The 21,650-nt window shown below is 36.2% G+C and overlaps 2 protein-coding genes and 1 non-coding gene across 6 annotated transcripts; 2 read left to right on the top strand and 1 right to left on the bottom strand.

The window, feature by feature from the left end:
* The first annotated feature begins 1,423 nt into the window (after positions 1 to 1,423).
* Positions 1,424 to 1,530, top strand: LOC125588025. The gene has a single exon (XR_007324421.1). It is a non-coding gene; the product is annotated as a small nucleolar RNA R71 (small nucleolar RNA).
* A 10,739-nt stretch (positions 1,531 to 12,269) lies between these two features.
* On the top strand, positions 12,270 to 13,556 carry LOC106409870 (V-type proton ATPase subunit E2). Its single transcript, XM_013850421.3, has 5 exons — positions 12,270 to 12,553; positions 12,630 to 12,786; positions 12,869 to 13,071; positions 13,160 to 13,259; positions 13,336 to 13,556. Exons 1-5 carry the CDS (start codon positions 12,351 to 12,353, stop codon positions 13,378 to 13,380), a joined length of 708 nt encoding a protein of 235 aa, XP_013705875.1. The 5' UTR covers positions 12,270 to 12,350; the 3' UTR covers positions 13,381 to 13,556.
* LOC106406896 (BTB/POZ domain-containing protein At3g08570) lies at positions 13,496 to 15,831 on the bottom strand. Of its 4 annotated transcripts, none has more exons than XM_048757054.1 (4): positions 15,620 to 15,831; positions 15,451 to 15,517; positions 14,236 to 15,381; positions 13,496 to 14,163 (listed from the first exon to the last, which is right to left on the bottom strand). In XM_048757054.1, exons 1-4 carry the CDS (start codon positions 15,688 to 15,690, stop codon positions 13,633 to 13,635), a joined length of 1,815 nt encoding a protein of 604 aa, XP_048613011.1. In that variant the 5' UTR covers positions 15,691 to 15,831; the 3' UTR covers positions 13,496 to 13,632. The 4 variants fall into 4 exon arrangements, with proteins under 4 accessions (XP_048613011.1, XP_013703092.1, XP_048613012.1 ...); XM_013847638.3 differs by having other exon boundaries at positions 14,236 to 15,364; XM_048757055.1 differs by having other exon boundaries at positions 15,451 to 15,527; positions 15,620 to 15,793.
* Between the last annotated feature and the right edge of the window lie 5,819 nt (positions 15,832 to 21,650).

The following is a 21,650-nucleotide window of genomic DNA, read 5'->3' as shown; positions in this document are numbered from 1 at the left end:
GAGTCTACACTTCTTGTACTGAGTGAATCCAAGCTTCTTTGCAACAGACAAAGGCATCACGCTGACACTAGCTCCCAAATCGCAGAGACATTTCTCAAATACCATAGGTCCAAGAGCACAAGGTAGTGTGAAGCATCCTGGATCCTCTAACTTCTCTGGAACATCAAGCCTTTGGATGATGGCACTGCACTCATGGGTAAGAATCATCATGCTTTCCATTTCCTTCTTCTTTGCAGCTACAACATCTTTCAGGAACTTGTTGTATTGAGGAATCAACATGAAAGCATCGATGATGGGCATTGCAACCTGAGCTTCACTCATTTGCTTGTCAAACAAAGCCTTGTACTTCTCTAGCAGCTGCCTCTTGAATCTACCAGGGAATGGTAGTTTGGGTTCATAGGGAGGAGGAACAAAAGAGTTCTCACTTGCTGGAGCAAGAACTTCACCATCTTTCACTGTTTTCTTCGCTTCCCCAACCTTTCCTTTACCCTTGGCTTCCACAATCTTCTCCAAGATTTCATCATTGATTTTCTCATCAACAATCACCACTTCATCATCTAAGTTGATGGCCACCTCTTCACCTAGTTTCTCAGCATCCCTGGTGAGGGTTGTAGGAGGTAACTGCTTACCACTCCTAAGGGTGATAGCTTTGGCCTCCTTGGGGTTTTGGTCAGATTTTCCAGGTAGAGATCCTTGCTGGCGAGTCTGGTGAGTGTTCATGGAAGCAAACTGATTCTCTAAATTCTTGACTGTAGAAGCAAGATGTGAGAACTTGTTGTTGAGCTCATTGTAGCTCCCATCAATCTTGGAATGAAGGTTTTTCAACTCATATCCAACATGCTTCTCACTTCTAGTCTGAGACTCCAAGATTTGTTTCAGCAGGGTGTCAGTGCTGCTCTCTTGAGGAGCAGAGGAACCAGATGAGGGGTTTTGATGAGGTTGATAGCTGCCTTGCTGGTTGTTTCGAGGCGGATAACCACTCTGTTGGTTGTTGGGATAGGATTTCTGTTGGTAGTTGTTGTACTGAAAGTTGGGCTCTTTTTTGTACCAGCTACCATTGTTGTTGATGAAACACAGCTCTTCCTGACCTTCCAAACCCTCAACCTCATGGACAACAGGTGGTGTATCTTGGCTTGGGTTACCAACAAAGTGCAGCTGCTCTTGTGTGGCTTTATCAGCAAGGAGGATGTCTATCTTATCCTGTAGAGCTTTCAACTCCTTCCTCGTCTGCTTATCATCTGTTCGACTGCTTCTGTCGTGGTCTCCACTGTAGACTGCATCACTCTTTACCATGTTGTCAACCAGCTCCTCTGCATCTTCCTCAGTTCTCCCCAAGAAGAACCCATTGCTAGCTGTATCCAGTCTGGCCCTGTACTTAGGAAGAGCACCACGGTAGAATGTGCTCAGCAAGCTCTCCTTAGAGAAACCATGGTGTGGGCATTGAGCTTGGTAGCCCTTGAATCTCTCCCAGGCTTCACTGAATCCTTCCAAGTTCTTCTGTTGGAAACTGGAGATCTCATTTCTCAGCTTAGCAGTTCTTGAGGATGAGAAGAATTTCTCCAAGAATGCTCTCTTGCACTCATCCCAAGTGGTGATAGAGTGGCTGGGTAGAGACTTCTCCCACTGACGTGCCTTATCCCCCAAAGAGAAAGGGAATAACTTGAGCTTTAAGGCATCTTCGGACACACCATTGGTTTTTGACAACCCACAGTAGCTGTCGAACCTATCCAAGTGATCAAATGGGTCCTCCAGAGCCAAGCCATGATACTTGTTGTTCTCGATCACGTTGAGGAGTCCTGACTTGACCTCAAAGTTGTTGGCTGCCACAGCTGGTGCTCGGATTCCGAATCTGTGACCATGTATGTTGGGGCGGTCGTAAGTGCCAATGGGTCGAGCTGCCCGCGGTTGGTGTTCTGCCCCTTGCGGTGGATCTGCCATATCAATATCCAAGTGGGCCTGGTGTTCTTCTTCTCTTCTAGCTCTAGCACACTCCCTCTCAAAAGCTCTGATGTCTGCTACTATTGGAACTAGGTTTGATGGACCCCTGCTCCTCAAGTTCATACACCTGAAAGTGAAAGGTAGGTGAAGAAGAAGAATCAGTAACAAAACAAAATTAAAATGACTTATTCTCAAGCAAGTGACTAAATCTCAATGTTAAATCTACTCAGAATTTGGCAACGGCGCCAATTTGATGTTAGGAGTTTTCAAGGCTCCTAAGACAAATGTTGTAGTATAGTGATTGTCGAACCAGTTCTGAGGGATATCAAAGCACTGAGAATGCAAGTACTCACTTAATCTAAGTGCAACCAATGATTTAGATGGGTTTTAAGCTATGACTAAAACTAGAAAACAATAACAGAATGATACTTTCTTGACTAAGGGAAAAGAGAACTCATGGGCATAGGGATTAGACCTTGGGTGATCAAGTATCGAACTAAGGATGGCAAATGATCAATCAAACTATCAACCTTAAGCCTAGACACAATTCTAAGCAAGCTCTATGTCTAGATGAATGCTCATTTGCTAACATATCTCAAACATCAAATGTCTTTGGTTGAATAATATGAAAGCAATCATTACTAACAAGTCTATTAGCTATCTTAGCATCTTTAACAACAAATGTCTTTGGCAAAGTATACTAAAAGCCTAGGAGAGTTGTCTCAGGCATTTCATCAAACACCTTTCGGGTGGGAAATGCCTATTGATCAACTTTTGAGTGGCCAACTCAGAAGATGCATTAAGAATACTCTACTAGCAAGGAACAAGAATGATCTACACTAAAACATCCTAGAACTAACCTAATCACCCTTAATCTCCCTAACCCATGAATTCAAAAGGTGATTACTCACTAATCTCCATGATTCCTCTTAAACCCATATTGGATTTCAGATTAACCATGTAGAGAAATAGATAAGAAATCAACAAGAACACAAGATGAAAGCAATGAAATCTGAATCAAAAGAGGTTTTTTACTAGTTCTTCTCTAGAAAAGAGATTATCTGCCTCCAATCTTACAAAAAGTACTTAACTTAGGTTTAGAAAGTGTAAAAACATCAAAACAAATGACCAAAAGGCCCCTGAAATAACATAAAAATCGTCCAAGCAAAACACGCGGAGTGACCTAGCATAGTCGCTCCAGGAGGTCACTCCCGACGCGTTTCTTTGTGTCTCGACCCGTCAAAACGCGAGTGACTTGACCTGGTCACTCTGGCTGGTCGCTCTGGCTGGGAGTGACTTGAGCTAGTCGCTCTGGCTGGTCGCTCTGGCTGGGAGCGACCTCGGTAGGTCGCTCTGAGAGGTCACTCTGCGATGCTCGACCAGGATGGATATGCCTCTAGTAAATTGATCATAACTCCTTCATTACATCTCCAAATGACTTGAAACCACTTCCATTAGAAAGCTAACTCAATTTTCTGTGTCTCCACAAAATCTTAGCAACAGGAGATTTCTCTAAAGGCTCCATCCATGCTCATCTTTCACCTCTTTTTGGATCATAATGCTCCCAAACATCTCAAATCACTCCATGGCACACTCCAACACCTAATAAGGACAATGAATGCAAAATGCAACCTAGACATGGCTAAATCCTAATCTATATGATGAAAATGCTCATGGATGAATGGATAAAACAATGTAAATATGCAAGATATCAATGACTTATATGAGATTGTAAAAACGTGTCTTTTCATTCTTATATGAGATTGTAAATACAATGATCCTAAAATTGTGTAGTTTTTTAAGGAATTATATTTCTGTTCATTTTCATATCTATTTTAAATACATTTTTGAAAAATTGACTGAAAATATTCAGGTAATTTGGTTAGTTGAGTAATTTAATTATTCATAATATTATATATATACAACTTAAATATATGGTTTTAAATTTTACTTTATGATTTATAATATTCTTTTTTTGTTGTGGGGTTTTTAGTCTGATTCGGTTTTGTTTATTTGAGTTTCAGATAAAATGTTCAGACATGCTTAGGCAATATTATTTATTAGTAGATAAGTATTAGCAAAGAGTAAAACAAGAACACATATTTTTATATATGCACTTTTTATTTATGCATGAACTTGATATATGTATTGTTTATTTAGTGAATTTGTTGAATATTTAAGTGAACCTATGTAACCATTCAAATGAACTAGTGCAATTGTCTAAATGATTGCAATTGATTAAATGAAATATTGTAATTTTTGGTGATTAACCACTGTAATCTTGGATGATGAACATTGCAATTATCGGAGATTATAAGATTTGGTTATAAACTATTATAATTTTTGGTGTTAACTATGCAACCATTAGCTAACACTCTTGCAATATTTAGTTGTCAACTCTTGCAACGCTTAGTCTCCTCTATAAGAAGTTGTATGCAATGACAAATTACAAACACAATTACAACTAAAAAGAATCCAGAAAATCACAACAATAAAAAAATATAATAGAAAAGAAAAAGATGCACTATTCAAAGATCATCAAAAGTATTTGGAAAAATATATATAAACATGAAAAATTGCATAGTTTTCAATAGATTGTATAAATGTGTATAGAAGTATCTTTTCATTTTAAAAATGCAAAGATTTTTAAAAAGTTGGCTTTTTCATTTCCATATTTATTTTGATATTCATTTTTAAAGATTCTTAAAAATTGTCTAAAATTATTCTGGTGATTCTATTTGTTGGGAAATTTTTAATTTTTTGTATATATTAATAATTATATCTTTGAGGTCTCATACTATTTTTCTTTGGTCGGTTAAAGCTAAACATTCAGTTAAACACAAAATAACTGATGTAAATAACTTTTTATCCTGTTGCGTTTACTTGTTATCAAGTGGTAATTAAAGTAAAGAGGAAAGGGACGTTTGTATATCTTCAAGAACTTAGGTAATGAATGGTGTAAGCGGGACGGGTGGTTTTGCTACAGTCCAACTAAAATTTTGTTTATGTCACCAATCAGAGAAAGCGTAGTTGATCAGAAAACCGCACATACAAAACTTTTTTTTTGTTTGTTCTGGTTTTTAACATACCGCACTCAATTTCCTATATCTTCGGTAATGGTGCGGTACAACAGCGTTTTTGACTTTTACATCTATTCTTAATTATTATTTAATTAAAAAAAATACAGAATTATTTAAATAAATTTATATGTTAATTTAACCAATTTATGTAAATAAATGGAAATGAAAATAGAAAAACAGACATATGATTCATTTAGATGATTCATCTAGATAAGTCATTTGAATTCATTTAGATGGACAAACAAACAGTCCTAAAAATCTGAATGGATCATCTGGATAGATCATATAAATGGATCATCTGGATGAAAATGACAGATGGTGAAACGAACAGCCCCATAGAGTTAGACTACCAATAGGCAGCAATGAAAGATACCCGCATAGTGCAGGGGAGACAGAAACAGAGGAGAGCGTGTAGAGGAAAGATTCTTCAAAAAATAGCTCACACAGCAACAGGGACAGAGGAGTATAATCCTACAAACTTGGTTAAAGCTTCCTTCTGCAAAAGATTATTCAACCAGAAAGAACCACTGGAAGCCACATATGACTGGTGCCTATTGTCCGAGGTCACACTAGTAGCAATCGAGATCACTTACAGGTTTCTCGAAGACTTAACGAAATCAACACTCCAAGCCTGGAAGCAGTTAAGACGATGGAGAATTAATGATAATATAGCCTGATGCTGAGGAAAAAGGTCTGGTTGCAACAAAGCTTGACGCAGGTCCAAAGACGAGGACTCAAAGATCACACTTCCAAGTGGTGACTAGCAAGAGACTCCACAGACCAGATAAGATCATTAAGCTCAGCATCTAAGGCTGAGGCTAGACAGGGAAAAGCACGACGACTATGCAGCACGGCATCACCGCCCTACCATTCTCATCCCTTACCAACCAAGAAGCTCCACTCAAGACCGCATTCTCCAACCAAGAAGAAGCCAGATTGCATTTCAACCAAGAAGGAGGAGGATGAATCCAAACTTCATTCTCATTAGAGACCCGCATCGGAAGAGTCCAAAATCTTGCTATGAGCCTGAATTTTTCTCAAAATCTCAGCTTCCATAATAGCTTTCTCAAACACACTAGCAGGATCCTTCCTAGTTTGCTCAAAGCGAAATTCATTCCTTGTTTTCCATATATAAAACATAATTTATAAACTGAATAATTTAATATAAGCCACTCGATTTAATTAAAATTATCAGAAAAACTAAATTGAATCATAATCAAATTAATTTTTTTTTAATTTAAGATGGTTATCAATCTTTTAAAAAGTGAACTGCATTGGTCGGTCAAATCATGACTCGTCTTTACAAATTGTGTTAAAAATCGTATATGAGTAAACTAGAAATTGGTCAAACTCACTAAAATTGGCGATTCGGTTCAATACGAAAACTTATTTTTAAAACTTTATATTAAAATATTTTAAAAATTATATTAATTAAAATATTTATCTATCAAAACCGCAAATAAAAAATGTCACTAATCAAACATGATTCTGCACCGCTTATTCTATTAAAATCGCACTTGTACCGGAAACCGCATGAACCGTACCGCATTTCAATTCCGCACTGCTTATATTACCATATCCGCGGTTACCATTCGGACCATTAGTCTTACCATTAGACACAAAACATTAAAGTGGTTTCTGTTTTTGATTATTATATATATATATCGATTTATAGGTATGAAAAATATGATCTCCCGTTTCTTTCCTTGTATTATTAATAATAGTACTATTAAAAATGTCTACAATCTCTAAAACTGCATAAACTTGTATGGATGTTATTTTTTAATTTGCTAATTTCTATTTATTATACCAACTAATTTTCAAAAATTAAGTTTAAAGAAAATATGATTAACACTACAGTACCAACACAACTCTATGTTTTTAAATATAACTATTAATAATAGGAATTCATAAAAAATCTAAAACTTATCTTTTTATTCTAAAAATTGTATTGGTTTAAGAAATGATGAAAATGTTTAAAGATGTGTCTTTTCATAGTGACGGGTTTTTTCATTCTAAAAATTGTATAGATTTTAAAGAGACTGTAAAAATGTTTAAGATGTATCTTTTCATCCTAAAAACTGCATATGTTTATAAAGAATTGTCTTTTCTTTCATTATATATATATATTTGTTTATTTATTTATATATCTAAAAGTATTCGAATAATTCAGTTTGTTGGGTAATTTAATTATTTTATAATATTATAGTTTACTAAATTAAATATATGCTTTTCAATTATATTTATGGTTTATAATATTCCTTTTGATGTGGGTTTTGGTCTGGTTTAATTTGTTTATTCGTATTTTCAAAATAACTTATCTAAATTAATAATAAGATAGATATATTAATTGATATTGACATATCTGTATTTTAATTATAATCTAAAATTATTAAACAAATATAAATTCTTAGTAATATCTTTAAACGATGCAATTTACATCGTGACACATGGACTTAGAGATGGCAATGTTGGACTTGGACCGCGTGCCTTGCCCACAAAGGCTTGTAGTAGGGCGGGCTTGGGCTTTGTATTTGTAGGCCCGCAAATTTCCGGGACTCGCGGGACGGGTTGCTGTGGGATTAGGCTTCAGCGGGTTTTGCGGGACATCCCACGGGATCCGAAACAATCATTATCTCTCTCTCTCTCCAGAAAAAAAAGGGAAAGAAAGAAAGAGAAAAGAGAAAAAGAGAAGAGGAAGCCAGAAGAGAGAGAGCTCTCGAGAGAGAGAGAGAGAGAGAGGAGAGAGAGAGAGGAGAGAGAGAAAGCGGAGAGAAAAAAAAAGAGAGAAAAGAGAGAGAAAAGAGAGAAGAGAAAAGAGAGGAGAAGAGAGAAGAGAGAAGAAAAGAGAGAGAGAGAGGAGAGAGAGAGAGAGAGAGAGAGAGAGAGAAAAAAAAAAAAAAAAAAAAAAAGAGAAGAAAGAAAAGAAAGACGAGAAAAAAAAAAAGAAAAGACTCTCTCTCTTCGAGGAGAGAAAGAGAGCGAGAGAGAGAGAAAGAGAGAGAGAGAGAACTAGAGAGAAAAGAGAAGAGCCTCTCCCTCTCCCTATCCTCTCCTCTCTCTCTCCTCTCTCCTCTCTCTCTCTCTCTCTCTCTCTCTCTCTCTCTCTCTCTCTCTCTCTCTCTCTCCTCTCTCTCTCTCTCTCTCTCTCTCTCTCTCTCTCTCTCTCTCAGTGGTCGCTACAACAATATGTGATGGTTTTGTTTGATTAGACATATAGTAAGAAGAATGTTTACTAAACTGCTTGCAGAAGAAATTCCAGTGGCTACAGTATGGTAAGTGAGAAGTCTGGTATAAGAAGCATGAAGAAAACTGTAATCGATAACTGTAGCAACTCAGTTAAACTTAACAGCTTTAAAGTTTAAAGTTATAGTAAGAAGAACGTTAATTTGAATTTAAATTTAACAGCTTATGTCTCAGCATCATTAAAACTACTAAGCACACATGTTACATCAACATCTTTTGAGTTTTGAATAAGCTGAATCTCACCTTATACGTCATTTAATTTTTTCAGTTTTGTTACATTATGCAATCACATGAGCAAATTAATTATTCTTATGATTATGTTTATATTCTTATATTGCTGGCTTTTTGGTTCCTCATTGGTCTACAATTTTTTTTTTTTTTTTCATTTTTGTCGATTGCTCGTGTGATCTATAAGAGTTGTTGTTGCATATAATGGTAGCTCGTTTATAGTGGAAGATGTTGTAGAGGCAGTGATTGTACTAAGGATGCATGCACCATGGGACAAGGTAAAATCTTTAAGCAATAACAATAATATCTGCAATGGCATCTCCAAGCTTTTTGATAATTCTTTCCGCTAACAACAAAAGCAACACGAGTAACTTAGGTTTCTTCACCTAGAATTTAAAGCATTAACTTGCCAAAATGGAGTTATGCTCACCAAAACAGCCTGTTTAATTAGTAATAAAATATTCATGAAGAGTAAAGCCAATTTTTTTTGTCAACTTAAAAGAATCATGTAGATTCTGGGAACCAAACTGGTAGCTCCGCATTCTTATGGACAACAAACGACGATTGCTTTCTTGCACTGCGTGCAATATTGTTCTCCCTTGAATTATGCGTCCGTGGTATATGAATGAGCTCTGAGTTGTTGAAACTTCTCTTTAAAACATTTCTCTTTTAAGCCATGTTCGAAAACGCAGCTTAGGCGGCAGGATACTCGCCGGAAAAGCGCGTTGCGGCCAGGAACCGCCGCGATTTGGCCTTAGGCGGTCAGTTACTCGGAAAAGTTCAAGAAATCAGTATTCTGGTGATTTGAAGTCTGTAGGTAAGTGTTTCACAATAGATTTGTTATATATTGTTTGAAACCTATAAGATTTGCAAGAAAAAAACATGGAAATAGTTGTGTCTGAAAATTCGCAGGTTTAAGATAGGAGACGGGGTTATTTTCGTCATTTCGCTTTCATTTAACCTAAAACGTTAGAAAATAGAGAAAAAGAGCTTTCATTTACTCGAACCCATGACCTGTACGTACCAATAAATGAGTCTAGCCACTGAACCATGCGAGTTTATTGTTCTTAGTTTACATATTTAAAATATAAATCCATAAAACGTATATAAATAATCTAAAATTACGCCCCGATTAATCCCTGTATAATCTCCGATTAATTGATTCGGCGCTAGGCCCTATCCAACCGCACGCGTTACGTCTAACGTAGTTTCGAACATGGCTTTTAAGTAACTTGCAAAGGCTGACAATTCTTCTAGTTTCGAAATCATCTTCACCAACTGAGAACAATCCGTTGCAAATGTAACATTAAACTGTCTTAGATTCTTCATACACTCCATTGCCCAAATAAAAGCCTCTATCTCCAAGTGAAGTGGCGACTGACTCGCTCGCATATTCCTCGCTCCTATTGAACCATCAAAACCTTCCAGTATGATATACCACCCTTGTCCCTAATATACATTCTGATTTTTTCATGTTCCATCCGTAAAACACCATCGACCTGGGATATCCGGTACTATCACTTCTACTGGTAATCGAGTTTGCTCGATTCTCCATGTAATTGAGATCTGCGCCACAGCCCAAAGTAAAGACTCAATTTCTGCTAGTTTAAGAGTATCTCTACGATCAATGTCTAAATTACTAAAAATTTTGTTGTTTCTTCATTTCCATATGTACCATAAGATCCATGCAAATTGATGGCATTCCAATTCCGGAGAAACTCTCCAAAATAAATAATCCATATTCGCAAAAAGTGATTGAGTGGGAAAGATGTCTGGATTCGAAAGAATTCGTGAGGTGCCCAAACTTGAACCGCCGTGGACATTCAAAAAATACATGATTTATGGATTTCTCAGGTGCTTTACATCGTGCACAAATTGTATCCCCTTGTATTCCTCTTGCTCTTAATTTTTTTTCTTAACCTCTATACATCATGATACTAGTTGCCACAAAAAATGTTTCATCTTAGGTTGAAAGCAAACCTTCCAGCAGAAAGCCTTCGGAGGAGAGATCGATGGACCAAAATCTGGTAACATTCTTTTTATGTCTGGGTACACACGTTCAATTTGATATCCAGATTTAACTATATATCTCTCATTATTAGTAAAATGTCATCCATCGCGATCTGCTGTCTGAATTCGGCTTAATAGTATACTTTCAATTATTTTAACATCTTCATGATCCACCAGAGTCTGAATGACCTGTAAATTTCATGTCCTTGATGTTACATTGATGAGAGAATCCATTGTAAGGTCCATGTAAAGATTGTGCTGATTTTTATTTGCTAGTCTCGGGCGAGTGGATGAGAGCCATGGATCATTCCATATGGAGATAGAAGATCTTGATCCCACCCTTTTGATTAGTCATTTGTTAACAAAAAATCTAGCAGAGATAATACTGCGCCAATCGTAGGACGACGAGTACGATCTAATTGGTTCTAGGGGTGATGCATTCCTGAAATACCGTCATTTGAACACGCGAGAGAAAAGTGTGTTTGGTTTGTCGATGAATCTCAAAAATTGCTTTTCAAGCATGGTTGTATTTAAATTTGTGAGGTCATTAAAACCCAAGCCTCATTCATCCTTGGGGATACATGGTTTATTCCATGATTTCCAGTGCATACCTCTAGTATTGCCCTCCGGACTCCATCAAAATTGTGTCACTGCACTTGTTAGCTTCTTTATTACCGTTTTTGGTATGCGAAAACAGGACATTACATGGTTTGGCAAAACCGTTACCACATATTTTATAATCATTTTCTTTCCCCTTTGGTAAACAACTTGAAAATCCATCCCTTTACTCTATTATTCAATTGATCTTGAACAAAACCAAAAACCTGTATTTTTTATCCTCCCAAATTCTCAGGAATTCCCAAATAAGATCTCATACCGCCTAAATTATGTACCCCTAAAATTTCCCATAGTTTCTATTTGATGGGTTCTTCAATCTTGTGACCAAATTGAATCGGAGATTTTTCAAAATTTATCTGCTGACCCGATACCACTTCGTATTCCTTTAGAATCCTGAGAATGGTTTGACATTCCTCTCTTTGTGCTTTGCAGAAGAAAAGGCTATCGTTTGCAAAGAGGAAATGGGATATTGGGGGACAAGCCCTTGCATCCTTTGTGCCCCTCGGTTGTTTCTCTCTCTCCGCCTTTTTAATATTTGCTATAAATGTTTTTGTACACATATTAAATAAATAAGGAGATAAATGATCCTTCTGCGTAGACCTCTCTGTGGAGTTATGTGTCCCTTTGGTTGACATTCAATAAGACTATGTACTGTACCAAAGAGATAAATTCTATCATTAGTTGTGTCCAGTGATGATCAAACCCCATCTTGGACAGTAGCTCTTCTATAAAAATCCATTCAACTTTATAATAAGTTTTATTCATATCCGTTTTCATGGCCATAAATTTATCCTGACATGATTTATTAGTCCTCAAACAATGAAACATCTCCTGAGCTATGAGGATATTGTCAGAGATCAATCTTCCAAACACAAAAACCGATTGTATTTTCGAAATAAGTGATTTCCGAAATAAGTGAGGGAAGACAAGCTTTTAATTTCTGGCATAAAAACTTAGATATAATCTTATATCTTACATTACATAACCAAATTAATAATATGTTATTGGGTTTTGTCGACCTTATTCATGTTTTTTTCTAAACAAGACTACTTCTTCACAATCTGTGATTCCAAAAATAGTAGTGATTTGATATAAAGAAAGAGTCAATGGTCCATGAAAACGAAGTTTTGGCACCAAAAAGTGGGGTCTAGCTCCTCTCGCAAGAGTTATAAAATAGAGTTTGAGAAGGAAGTTTGTGATTGTTTTTGTTTGTGTGTGAGAGAGAGAGATATGAACGACGCAGATGTGTCAAAGCAGATACAACAGATGGTCCGGTTCATCCGGCAAGAGGCGGAAGAGAAAGCTAACGAGATCTCAATCTCCGCTGAGGAGGAATTCAACATAGAGAGACTTCAGCTTCTCGAGACTGCCAAGCGTAAGCTCCGTCAAGATTATGATCGCAAGCTCAAGCAGGTCGATATCCGCAAGCGCATGTAAGCTTCTTCTTTGTTTATATCACTTTCATCTTCTTGCTCTCAGGCTTCAGACTAATTCCATTTCTCTCTTTAGCGACTACTCGACGCAGCTGAATGCTAGTAGGATTAAGTACCTTCAAGCACAAGATGACGTTGTCACCTCCATGAAAGACTCTGCGGCTAAGGACCTTCTTCGTGTCTCCAACGACAAGAACGCGTACAAAAAGCTTCTCAAGGCTCTCATCGTTGAGGTATTGATTTATCTTTCTATATATACTTATTATCCTTGTCAACAAGTCCTTAACAGTTATCACTGTGGTGTATGTACGTAAGAGTTTGCTGCGGCTGAAAGAGCCATCAGTGCTGCTGAGATGCAGAGAGATGGACAAGAAGGTTGTTGAGTCAATCATCGAGGATGCTAAGAAACAGTATGCAGATAAAGCGAAAGTCGCGTCTCCTAAGATAACCATCGACGAGAAAGTGTTCCTCCCTCCACCTCCTAATCCTAAGCAACCTGATTCACATGACCCTCACTGGTAAACTTCTTCCATCGTTTCAATCTGTCTTTCTCGCTTGTCACGTAATATCATCCACATGAGCAATGAGGGTGTCTTGATGGTGAAGCTCGGGCGGGGTGGTGCTGGCATCTCAAGATGGAAAGATTGTCTGCGAGAATACTTTAGACGCACGCCTAGACGTCGCCTTCAGACAGAAGCTTCCCCAGGTTTGGAATATTCTTCTTTTTTTCTCATCATGCTCACAACCTCTCAAATTAATCAGTTTTATTTTCATCTCCACAGATCCGAACACGCCTCGTTGGAGCTCCTGAAACCTCAAGAGCATGATCTCGCCAACCTAAGCCCACTCTCTTGCTTAAGCCCATAATAAGCGACATGATCATCACTTGTCTCTCATCCTTTTCTTCATGACAAAGAGAATAAACTTCTTCTAATAATAACATTTTAATGTCAATTTTTGTTCTATAATATTATTTGATAAATCACATTCCAAGTTCTGATCACGAGATATACACTCAGAAGTAGCCATAGACTTTGTTAAGAATACATGATATTATTAAGTGTTCCCTAGCCACCTTTTTAAAACATAGACTCTGTTCGGTTAATACCGGTTTTGCCCTTCAACCTTGGCCTGTTTTTGCGGTTAGCCTTACGTCGTTTCTCTTCTTTAGCTCCACCACCAAATATAGACATCCTCCCAATCCCTTTGGAAAGTGAGGTCATCAATGTTCCACCATGACCTGACTTCTCAATCATCCCTTGTTTCATCAAAACCTGCTCCTTCTCTAACTCGCTCAGTCTCACTCTCACCCTCGAGATCTCCAGCTTCAACTCTCTGTTCTCCCTCCTCAACGATGCGTAAGTGTCTCTCGGAGACGTTGCTCCGCTCGGGACCCCGCTGCTGAGTTTCTGAGACGACATTACCATCCCTGACTCTCCTGACACAATGTTCTTCAGACGCAGCTGTTCCGAGTAAAGAACTCGAACAACCATCTGCACCGGTAACCGGTCGTTCTGAGCCGCGTGGCTGCATGCTTCTTGTGTAAGTTTCTTCGTGTCTACGAACTTGCAGAGACTTTTGCATTCTTGTTCGGTCAGCAACGGATGTCCCTAAACATCATTACAAAAACATCAATACGAGATTCTTACAAAAACACCAGAGATGTTCAATGCTAGTAGTACCTTAAGAAACATATCAATAGCTCTGTAGAGACCATCATGCGTGACACGCACGTAATCCGGCAAAATCTCTATCAAATCGGTAAACTTGTTTAGACTCAGGAACGGGTCTGGTGCGATCTCTGCCAAATACGCATCTATGATCAGTCCCACTTTCAGTAACGAGCTGTGACACGTGGAATCAATCAGACTCTCAGTCTCGTTGTCATCTTCGTTACGTTCTTCGTCCTCTATCCTCTTCAAGAAACATACGAGTATCCTATGAACCGTGTCCACATCGTACATGGACTCTTCATCTCGGACGACAGGTATGAGTAGATCATCAAGCGAGACTCTCTCCAGCTGCTGAGCGATTCTCATCTCGAGCTCAAGCCTGCAAGAGACGGAAACGTTTATAGTAACCCCAACCCTCAACATCCCAAAGAGGAAACTCAGAGGGACTTTGTCGTTGGGGAAAAGGCTAACGATGGCTTCAACGACGTTCCTCTGCTCGTTCTCAATCGTGCCTGAGTCGAGCTTGGTACGTTCCTGACGGTCTCTGATGCCTTTTAAAGACTCCTGAGAGTAATGCATTAAAGAAGTGATGATGCTCTCGGACCGCAAGCCTGTTCTCGCCATGGCGGAGACAACACGTGCGTAATAATCGATCCTTAGAGCAGAGAGGTCTTGGATCCACCACTCTGGTGGAGAGTCTCCTCTCTGGCTGGTTCTGTTAAGACGTGATAGTCCCAGCACTAGCTGTTCTCTACATGCGTTCATAGCTATGGCCTCCACGCACCTTTCGGGGACGTGGTAAGCTTCGGCTATGTCGTGAGGGTGAAGCAACAACTCGCAGGAGCAGAGGACTTCCACCGACTTCTCCAGGCTTCGAAACACGACTTGTTCGAGGTAAGTCTCGGTCCGTGCGATGAGATTCTCTTCTTTGTGGTCCTCTGTCATCTCGAGGTAACCGGCTGCGCAGCGGAGAGCGACCACGTTGGAGATGGTGATCTCGAAGTTGATGCCGTAGCAGAACTTCATGGCGAGCTCGAAGGTGTGTGACCCGCCTGGGAAGTCTGGGAGCTCTGTATGGGAGAGGGTTCTTGAAGTCTCTTTCATCTCTTCTGCCACCAGTTTCCTGATCTTTCCACACCTAGCCACCAGAGGAAACTGCAATATTGAAAATTACCATTTAATTGAATTTTGTTGAACTGTGTATGTGTGTGTGTAATCACTAACCTTGTGTAGTAGAAAAGGCTCTCCATCTACGACAATTGTTATATCTCCCGCAACATCGGAGAATATGCTGCAATATCCTTCATTCATTAGTAAAACATTGATTTCAAAAAAAGGAACAAACCTGGACATGTAGAGAGAGAGAGAGAGAGAGAGAGAGAGAGAAGAGAACCGGGTGGTAAAGGATTTGGAGAAGCTGGTGGGAGGAACATGAGCAGGAGGAGGGTTGTCCGAGGTACCCATCAAGAAGACCAAAGTCTCTGCAGACACACAGAGCAGACACTCTCTCTGTCTCTGGCAGTGTGGAGGAAAAACCTTTCAAAAACATAGGCTTTGGGGGAAGTTAGCTTTTCTTTTTTAACTTTATCTTTGAAAAAAAAGTAATTCCAAGTTGAACACTTTCTTTTTTCATCATAATCTTTTGATTATTATTTTTAATACATTACACTTTAAGTTTCGTGATCTTGACTCCAAATAGTGTTACATGTGATTGGGAGCACGTGAGAAAAGAGGGTTTGTGTGGCACAGGGCTCCATAAAGACTCAATTATTATAGTCTATTGGGGACACACACACACACATTCTTTCCCTTTACTAATTGAGATATCTGTTTTTCAACCTCTTTAACACTAAAACCACCTTCAAAAAACCTTACTTTCTGGTATAAACAATCACAATTGTGTATTGGCCCACTATGTCACCACTACTTTTGCTCCCATTTCGTTTCAGCAAATATATGACATGGTGATGATTTGAGGCCGGACTAGAATTCTACCCACTACTAGCAGCAAAACAAATGGCATAAGGACAGAGCCAATGCATCCTTTTTGTTGAATATCTTATAGATTCTCAGTCACTAGAAACATCACTGTAATTTTTTTAACATTTAAAAGCACCTTTCTGTCAAGTCAAATTTATGTTTGGTATGTTCTTGTTGGAGCTTCTTTCTACTTTGGATGTGGACATGGTTGACGATATTCACGTAAATACTTGGTTTTTTAACCTTATTTCTGCTGGTATCTGTCTAAATTTTCCATCTATACTCTTGTCCTTCTTCAAGTTGTGTTCACATTCTCCAAGTGTTCCAAGGACATCTCTGGGGCTTAAACAATAATCTGTTGTTGTTCTTTTGTTTCTTGTCTTTTCTGAATGCCCCAAGGGATCACTCATTCCGCTTGATGGTATGGTCTTCTATGTTTCTGCGTAACGGCTATGCGCAGTGTTTGTAAACTAGGCAGCTTGACTCATCTCATCTTTTCGAAAGTAGTCTTTTTGGCTTTTCGTTTTCATATCTTGCAAGTAGTCTTGATCATTTTTTTTTATCAACACTTGCTCTTCAAGAAAACATCACTTGTAAGCAGTTTATGCTCTGTTTTTTGTGCCGACTACTAAGTGGAGACTACTTCGTAAACTCTGGGCAATAAAGACGGAAATGCATGTGTCCTTCATTCGTGTTGGTCCAAAGTTGTGAAGTGACTCGACTGTATGTCCTTTCAAAGTATAATTGGGTAGTTAGGTCACATGGATTTTATTTAGCTACGGATCCAGAAATATATTTTATTGGAGTTATTTACAATTAAAAATACTTTATTATAAAAATAAATTATGTAAAATAGAATATATTTAAGAGAAAAAGACAAAAATAGCACTAAATCAAGTTTTTGTTCCCAAACTAGCACTCAAGGTCAAAAGTCACAAAAATAGCACTTAATGTTTTATCAAAAGTCACAAATTTAGGGTTTAGAGTTAAAGGATGGGGTTTAGAATTTAGGGTTTAGGGTTTAGAGTTTAGGGTTTAGAGTTTAGGGTTTAGAGTTTAGAGTTTAGGGTTTAGGGTTTAGGGTTTAGGGTTTAGAGTTTAGAGTTTAGGGTTTAGGGTTTAGAGTTTAGGGTTTAGGGATTAGGGTTTAGGGTTTAGGGTTTAGAATTTAGGGTTTAGGGTTTAGGGTTTAGAGTTGAGAAATGAGGTTTTGGGGATAAGATTTCAAATTTTGAAAAATAAAAAAATTAAAATTTTCAAAAGATAAACTTAGAAATGTGCTATTTTGGTCATTTTGGTTTTAGAGTGCTATTTTTGTGATATAAACTTAGAAATGTGCTATTTTGGAGATTTGCCCTATATTTAAATATTTATTTTGACATATAAATTAACATATTGTTTAAAACACACAAAATTATTTATACGATTTAACATGTTTCTTTAATATTTTTTTACAAATATTTTTTTTTGTTAAAAGTTAAAACAATAAGCTGACACATACATACATAGAGATATAAATAGACTAACTTTACTATTCTAAAAATTGTTGACAATAGAAAACATATACTCTTTCCGTTTAAAAATTATACATGTTTTAGTTTTTTTTTCCACAAAGATTAATAAAAATATATTAAATTTCAATATTTAATGCATAATTTTCTGTGATTATCTATTTTCTATAATTTTAAGCTCATAAAAATTCAGAAAATGAAAATAAAATTAATTTTCTTGAAATTTATAATTAATCATTATTAGTTGATAAAAGGTGTATTGAAAATTAAAAAAATAAATCATTTTGAAACAAATTTTTTTTCTAGAATATGTATCTTTTTGAAACGGAGTGAGTATAGAAGAGAAAATTAAAATATGCTGGTGTTTGTAAACTAGGCAGCTTGACTCATCTCATATTTTCGAAAGTAGTCTTTTTTGGCTTTTCGTTTTCATATCTTGCAAGTAGTCTTGAATCAAGAAAACATCACTTGTAAGCAGTTTATGCTCTGTTTTTTTATGCCGACTACTAAGTGTAGACTACTTCGTAACCTCTGGGCAGTAAAGATGGAAATGCATGTGTCCTTCGTTCGTATTGGGTCCAAAGTTGTGAAGTGACTCGACCGTGTGTCCTTTCAGAGTGTAATTGGGTACGCAGTTCGGTCACATGGATTTTATTTAGCCACAGATCCAGAAATATATTTTATTGGAGGTATTAATAATTAAAAATAACTAGGAAACGAAGCCCGCATTCGCATATGGATTCTTTAGTAAAAACTTGGATTTTTAATAGTTAAAACCCTTCAACTAAATTTGTTTTGGGTAAAAACCCTCAAACTAAGTATTTAACGAAAAAACTCTCAAACTAACTTTATTTAATGAATTAAACCCTATCAGGTCATAATTACCATTACTACCGGTAAATTTTTAGTTTAAGGGTTTCTATGTTAAATAAACATAGTTGAGAGGGTTTACCACTAAAAATCAAAAAAAAATTCAAAATAATGCCATTATAAGGTAAAAGACTCATTTTCGAAAAAGAAGAAAAAAAACAAAGGTATTTTCGTGAATAACTCGAACTTCTAGAGTGAATAGGTAAAAAAAACAGTTAAAAAAAAACATAGATTATTTTTTTGTTTGACTTGAAATTTTAGGTCATATTTGAAAAATCCCTTAATTAAAAATGGTAAAGACATCATCAACATCAAATTTCTTAACATAATATATTAATGTTTTAGAATAAATAACAAAATTTAAAAAAAAATCTAAAATGGGCTTGTGTAAAAAATAAGAACAAATATTACAGTGTCAAAACTTAAATTAAAAAAATTACAATTTAACATACTACACACAATGTATATATACATATAACATATAAGGTCCAAAATTAATCATCACTTTATTTGTTCTCTCACATTATTTCTCAATATTCATAGTTTCATTCTAATCTTTTCATCTCGTTCTTTTTCATCTACATGATAAATCTACACAAAATATTTTTTTTACTCCATAATCATTCAACAATGCTTCATTATTCAACACCACAATCTCAAAAAAATATTTTTATTTCGTATTTACATCCAAAGATTCTCCGGATCACTCCTCTGTGATCAAGACAACGCGTCTTATCCTCCATGCACATCTCGATCCAGCTTTGGTAACGAGGCTTTTTTTAAAACAAGACATGCCATGGTTTAGCTGGCTAATACATTTATTATCTTTGCGTAGTTTATTAGAAGCTTTGCCTTTCCTCTACTAAAATGGCCACCTTATATATAAGGATATTACAACTATTTTGTATTGAGTATGCTAAATTCTTCAAATACTATATGGCGATATCTATAATAAGTTTAAACGTTAATATGATATATCAAATAGAAATTCTATGATAATATGATAATTAGTCATCTAACATAAGTTATTAATGGTTAAGTAATATATTACCCATGTGGTATTGATATGTTTTTTGTATTATATTTAATGCTTTTATTTTGAGTAGTTTTAGCTTGCCAATAGTTTTATTGTCATTTGCAGTAGGTGAAGTACATCCACTATATATTGTTGATCTTGCAAATTATGCTTCGAGTAAAGTATGTCATATGTGTGGAGGAAAAGTGGGTCTGGTGGTCCATCCCGACATATCGAGAAACATTGGCATATTACTGATCAGATATCAGTCATAGGTGGTAACCACAATCAGTGTCACCATTATTTAAAAAGAGAGAGAGAGATTTGTAAAGAATGAATAGAGTGATTACATATTTAATAATATTAATTTTTTGGTGTGATAATTTAGTTATTTTAAAAATATATATATTTGCAATTTCATCTTTCCTAGATACTAAGGCACAAAGAGTGTTGGTCATGATATATAAAGAAAACCAGAAGAAGACTTAGGATAACTTATTACATTATGATTTAATCGCCATTTACAACCAATATTAAAACTTCGTTGTTCTTATAAAGTTTTATCAAGCTAACAACTATTTCAATTACATGTTTGAGAGCTACTATTATGTTTTACCAAATTCTTACCTCCACATTATAAACCTTAAGACCTAAACACTAAATCCAAAGGATAAACTTAAATCTTAAACCCAAACCCTTAACCTTAAACTTAGAAGATAAACCCTAAACTCTAACTTTTAATCATAAACCCAAAGGATACATATTAAATCCAAAAGATAAACCCTTAACCCAAACCCATACTATAAACACTAAAAAAGGATACATATTAAATCCAAAAGATAAACCCTTAACCTAAACCCATACTATAAACACTAAAAACTAAACCTCAAATCTAAAGAATAACCTTAAGACCAAATGATAAACCGTAAAGCCTAAACAAAAATAATACAGACTATTCATATATCATTATTGTTAGTTGGTTTTTCGATTAATGTCGGGTATAATTAGAGACCCCAAACCAAATATTACACATGTAACAAAATATTATCTTCCCAGTATATAATTGAAAATGGATGTTAGCCGGTTAAAAGTTTCTAAACCCAATTGCATTACATATATTATTTTCTTTGAGTGAACCAACAAACATCACATTATCTACTCGAATAATCTTTGGGTTGAGATCTATATTTATAACAGATCACTGATCGAAAAAATCAACTAACAATATTGATTTCCGGATAACTAGTATACATTACTTAACATATTATATATGAAATATCTGTTAATCAAATGTATGTGTTATATCATTCAAGTTTAAAGAAGTATTGGTCGTACAATAAATGTGTTAACTGGATATTGTTTCTTTTATCCCTATAATGATTGTCGTGATTTATTGTTTAGGTTTATCCTTAAGATATAGATTTAATGTTCACCCTTTGGAATATGGTTTATCTTCGAGATAAGAGTTTAGTATTTATCCGTTGGGAGTAGGGTTCAGTGTTTATCCTTTGTGTTTAGTGTTTATCATATGAGTTTGGATTAATGGTTTAGGGTTTATCCCTTGGGTTTAGAGTTTATCTTTTGGAAATAGGGTTAAGCTTCACCTTTTTGAGTAGGATTTATCTTTGGGTTTAGTGTTTATCCTATGAGTTTAGTGTTTATCATAAGGATTTGAGTTTAGGTTTATCTTTTGGATTTAGGGTTTATCTTTTAAATTTAAAATTTAGGATTTAGAGTTTATCCTTGGATATAGAGTTAAGGTTAACCTTTTGGAGCATGGTTTATCTTTGGGTTTATGGTTTATTGTTTATCCATTGGGTTTAAAGTTTAGTATTTATCCTTTGGGATTAGGGTTTTGTATTCATCCCTTGGGTTTCATATGTGTGTTGAGTTTAGGGTTTATCCTTGGGATTTAAAGTTTAGGATTTTGGGTTTATCCTTTGGTTTGGAGTTTATCACATGAATTTGGTTTTAGGTTTAGGATTTCTTGTTTATGGTTTAGAGTTTATCTTATGGGTTTGGCTTTAGGGTTAATCATGATTTTAAGG

Source organism: Brassica napus, chromosome C5 (assembly GCF_020379485.1).
Source record: "Brassica napus cultivar Da-Ae chromosome C5, Da-Ae, whole genome shotgun sequence".
NCBI classification, from domain to species: domain Eukaryota; kingdom Viridiplantae; phylum Streptophyta; class Magnoliopsida; order Brassicales; family Brassicaceae; genus Brassica; species Brassica napus.
Note: the sequence above shows the minus strand (reverse complement) of the source record. Positions and strands in the feature narration are given on the sequence as shown.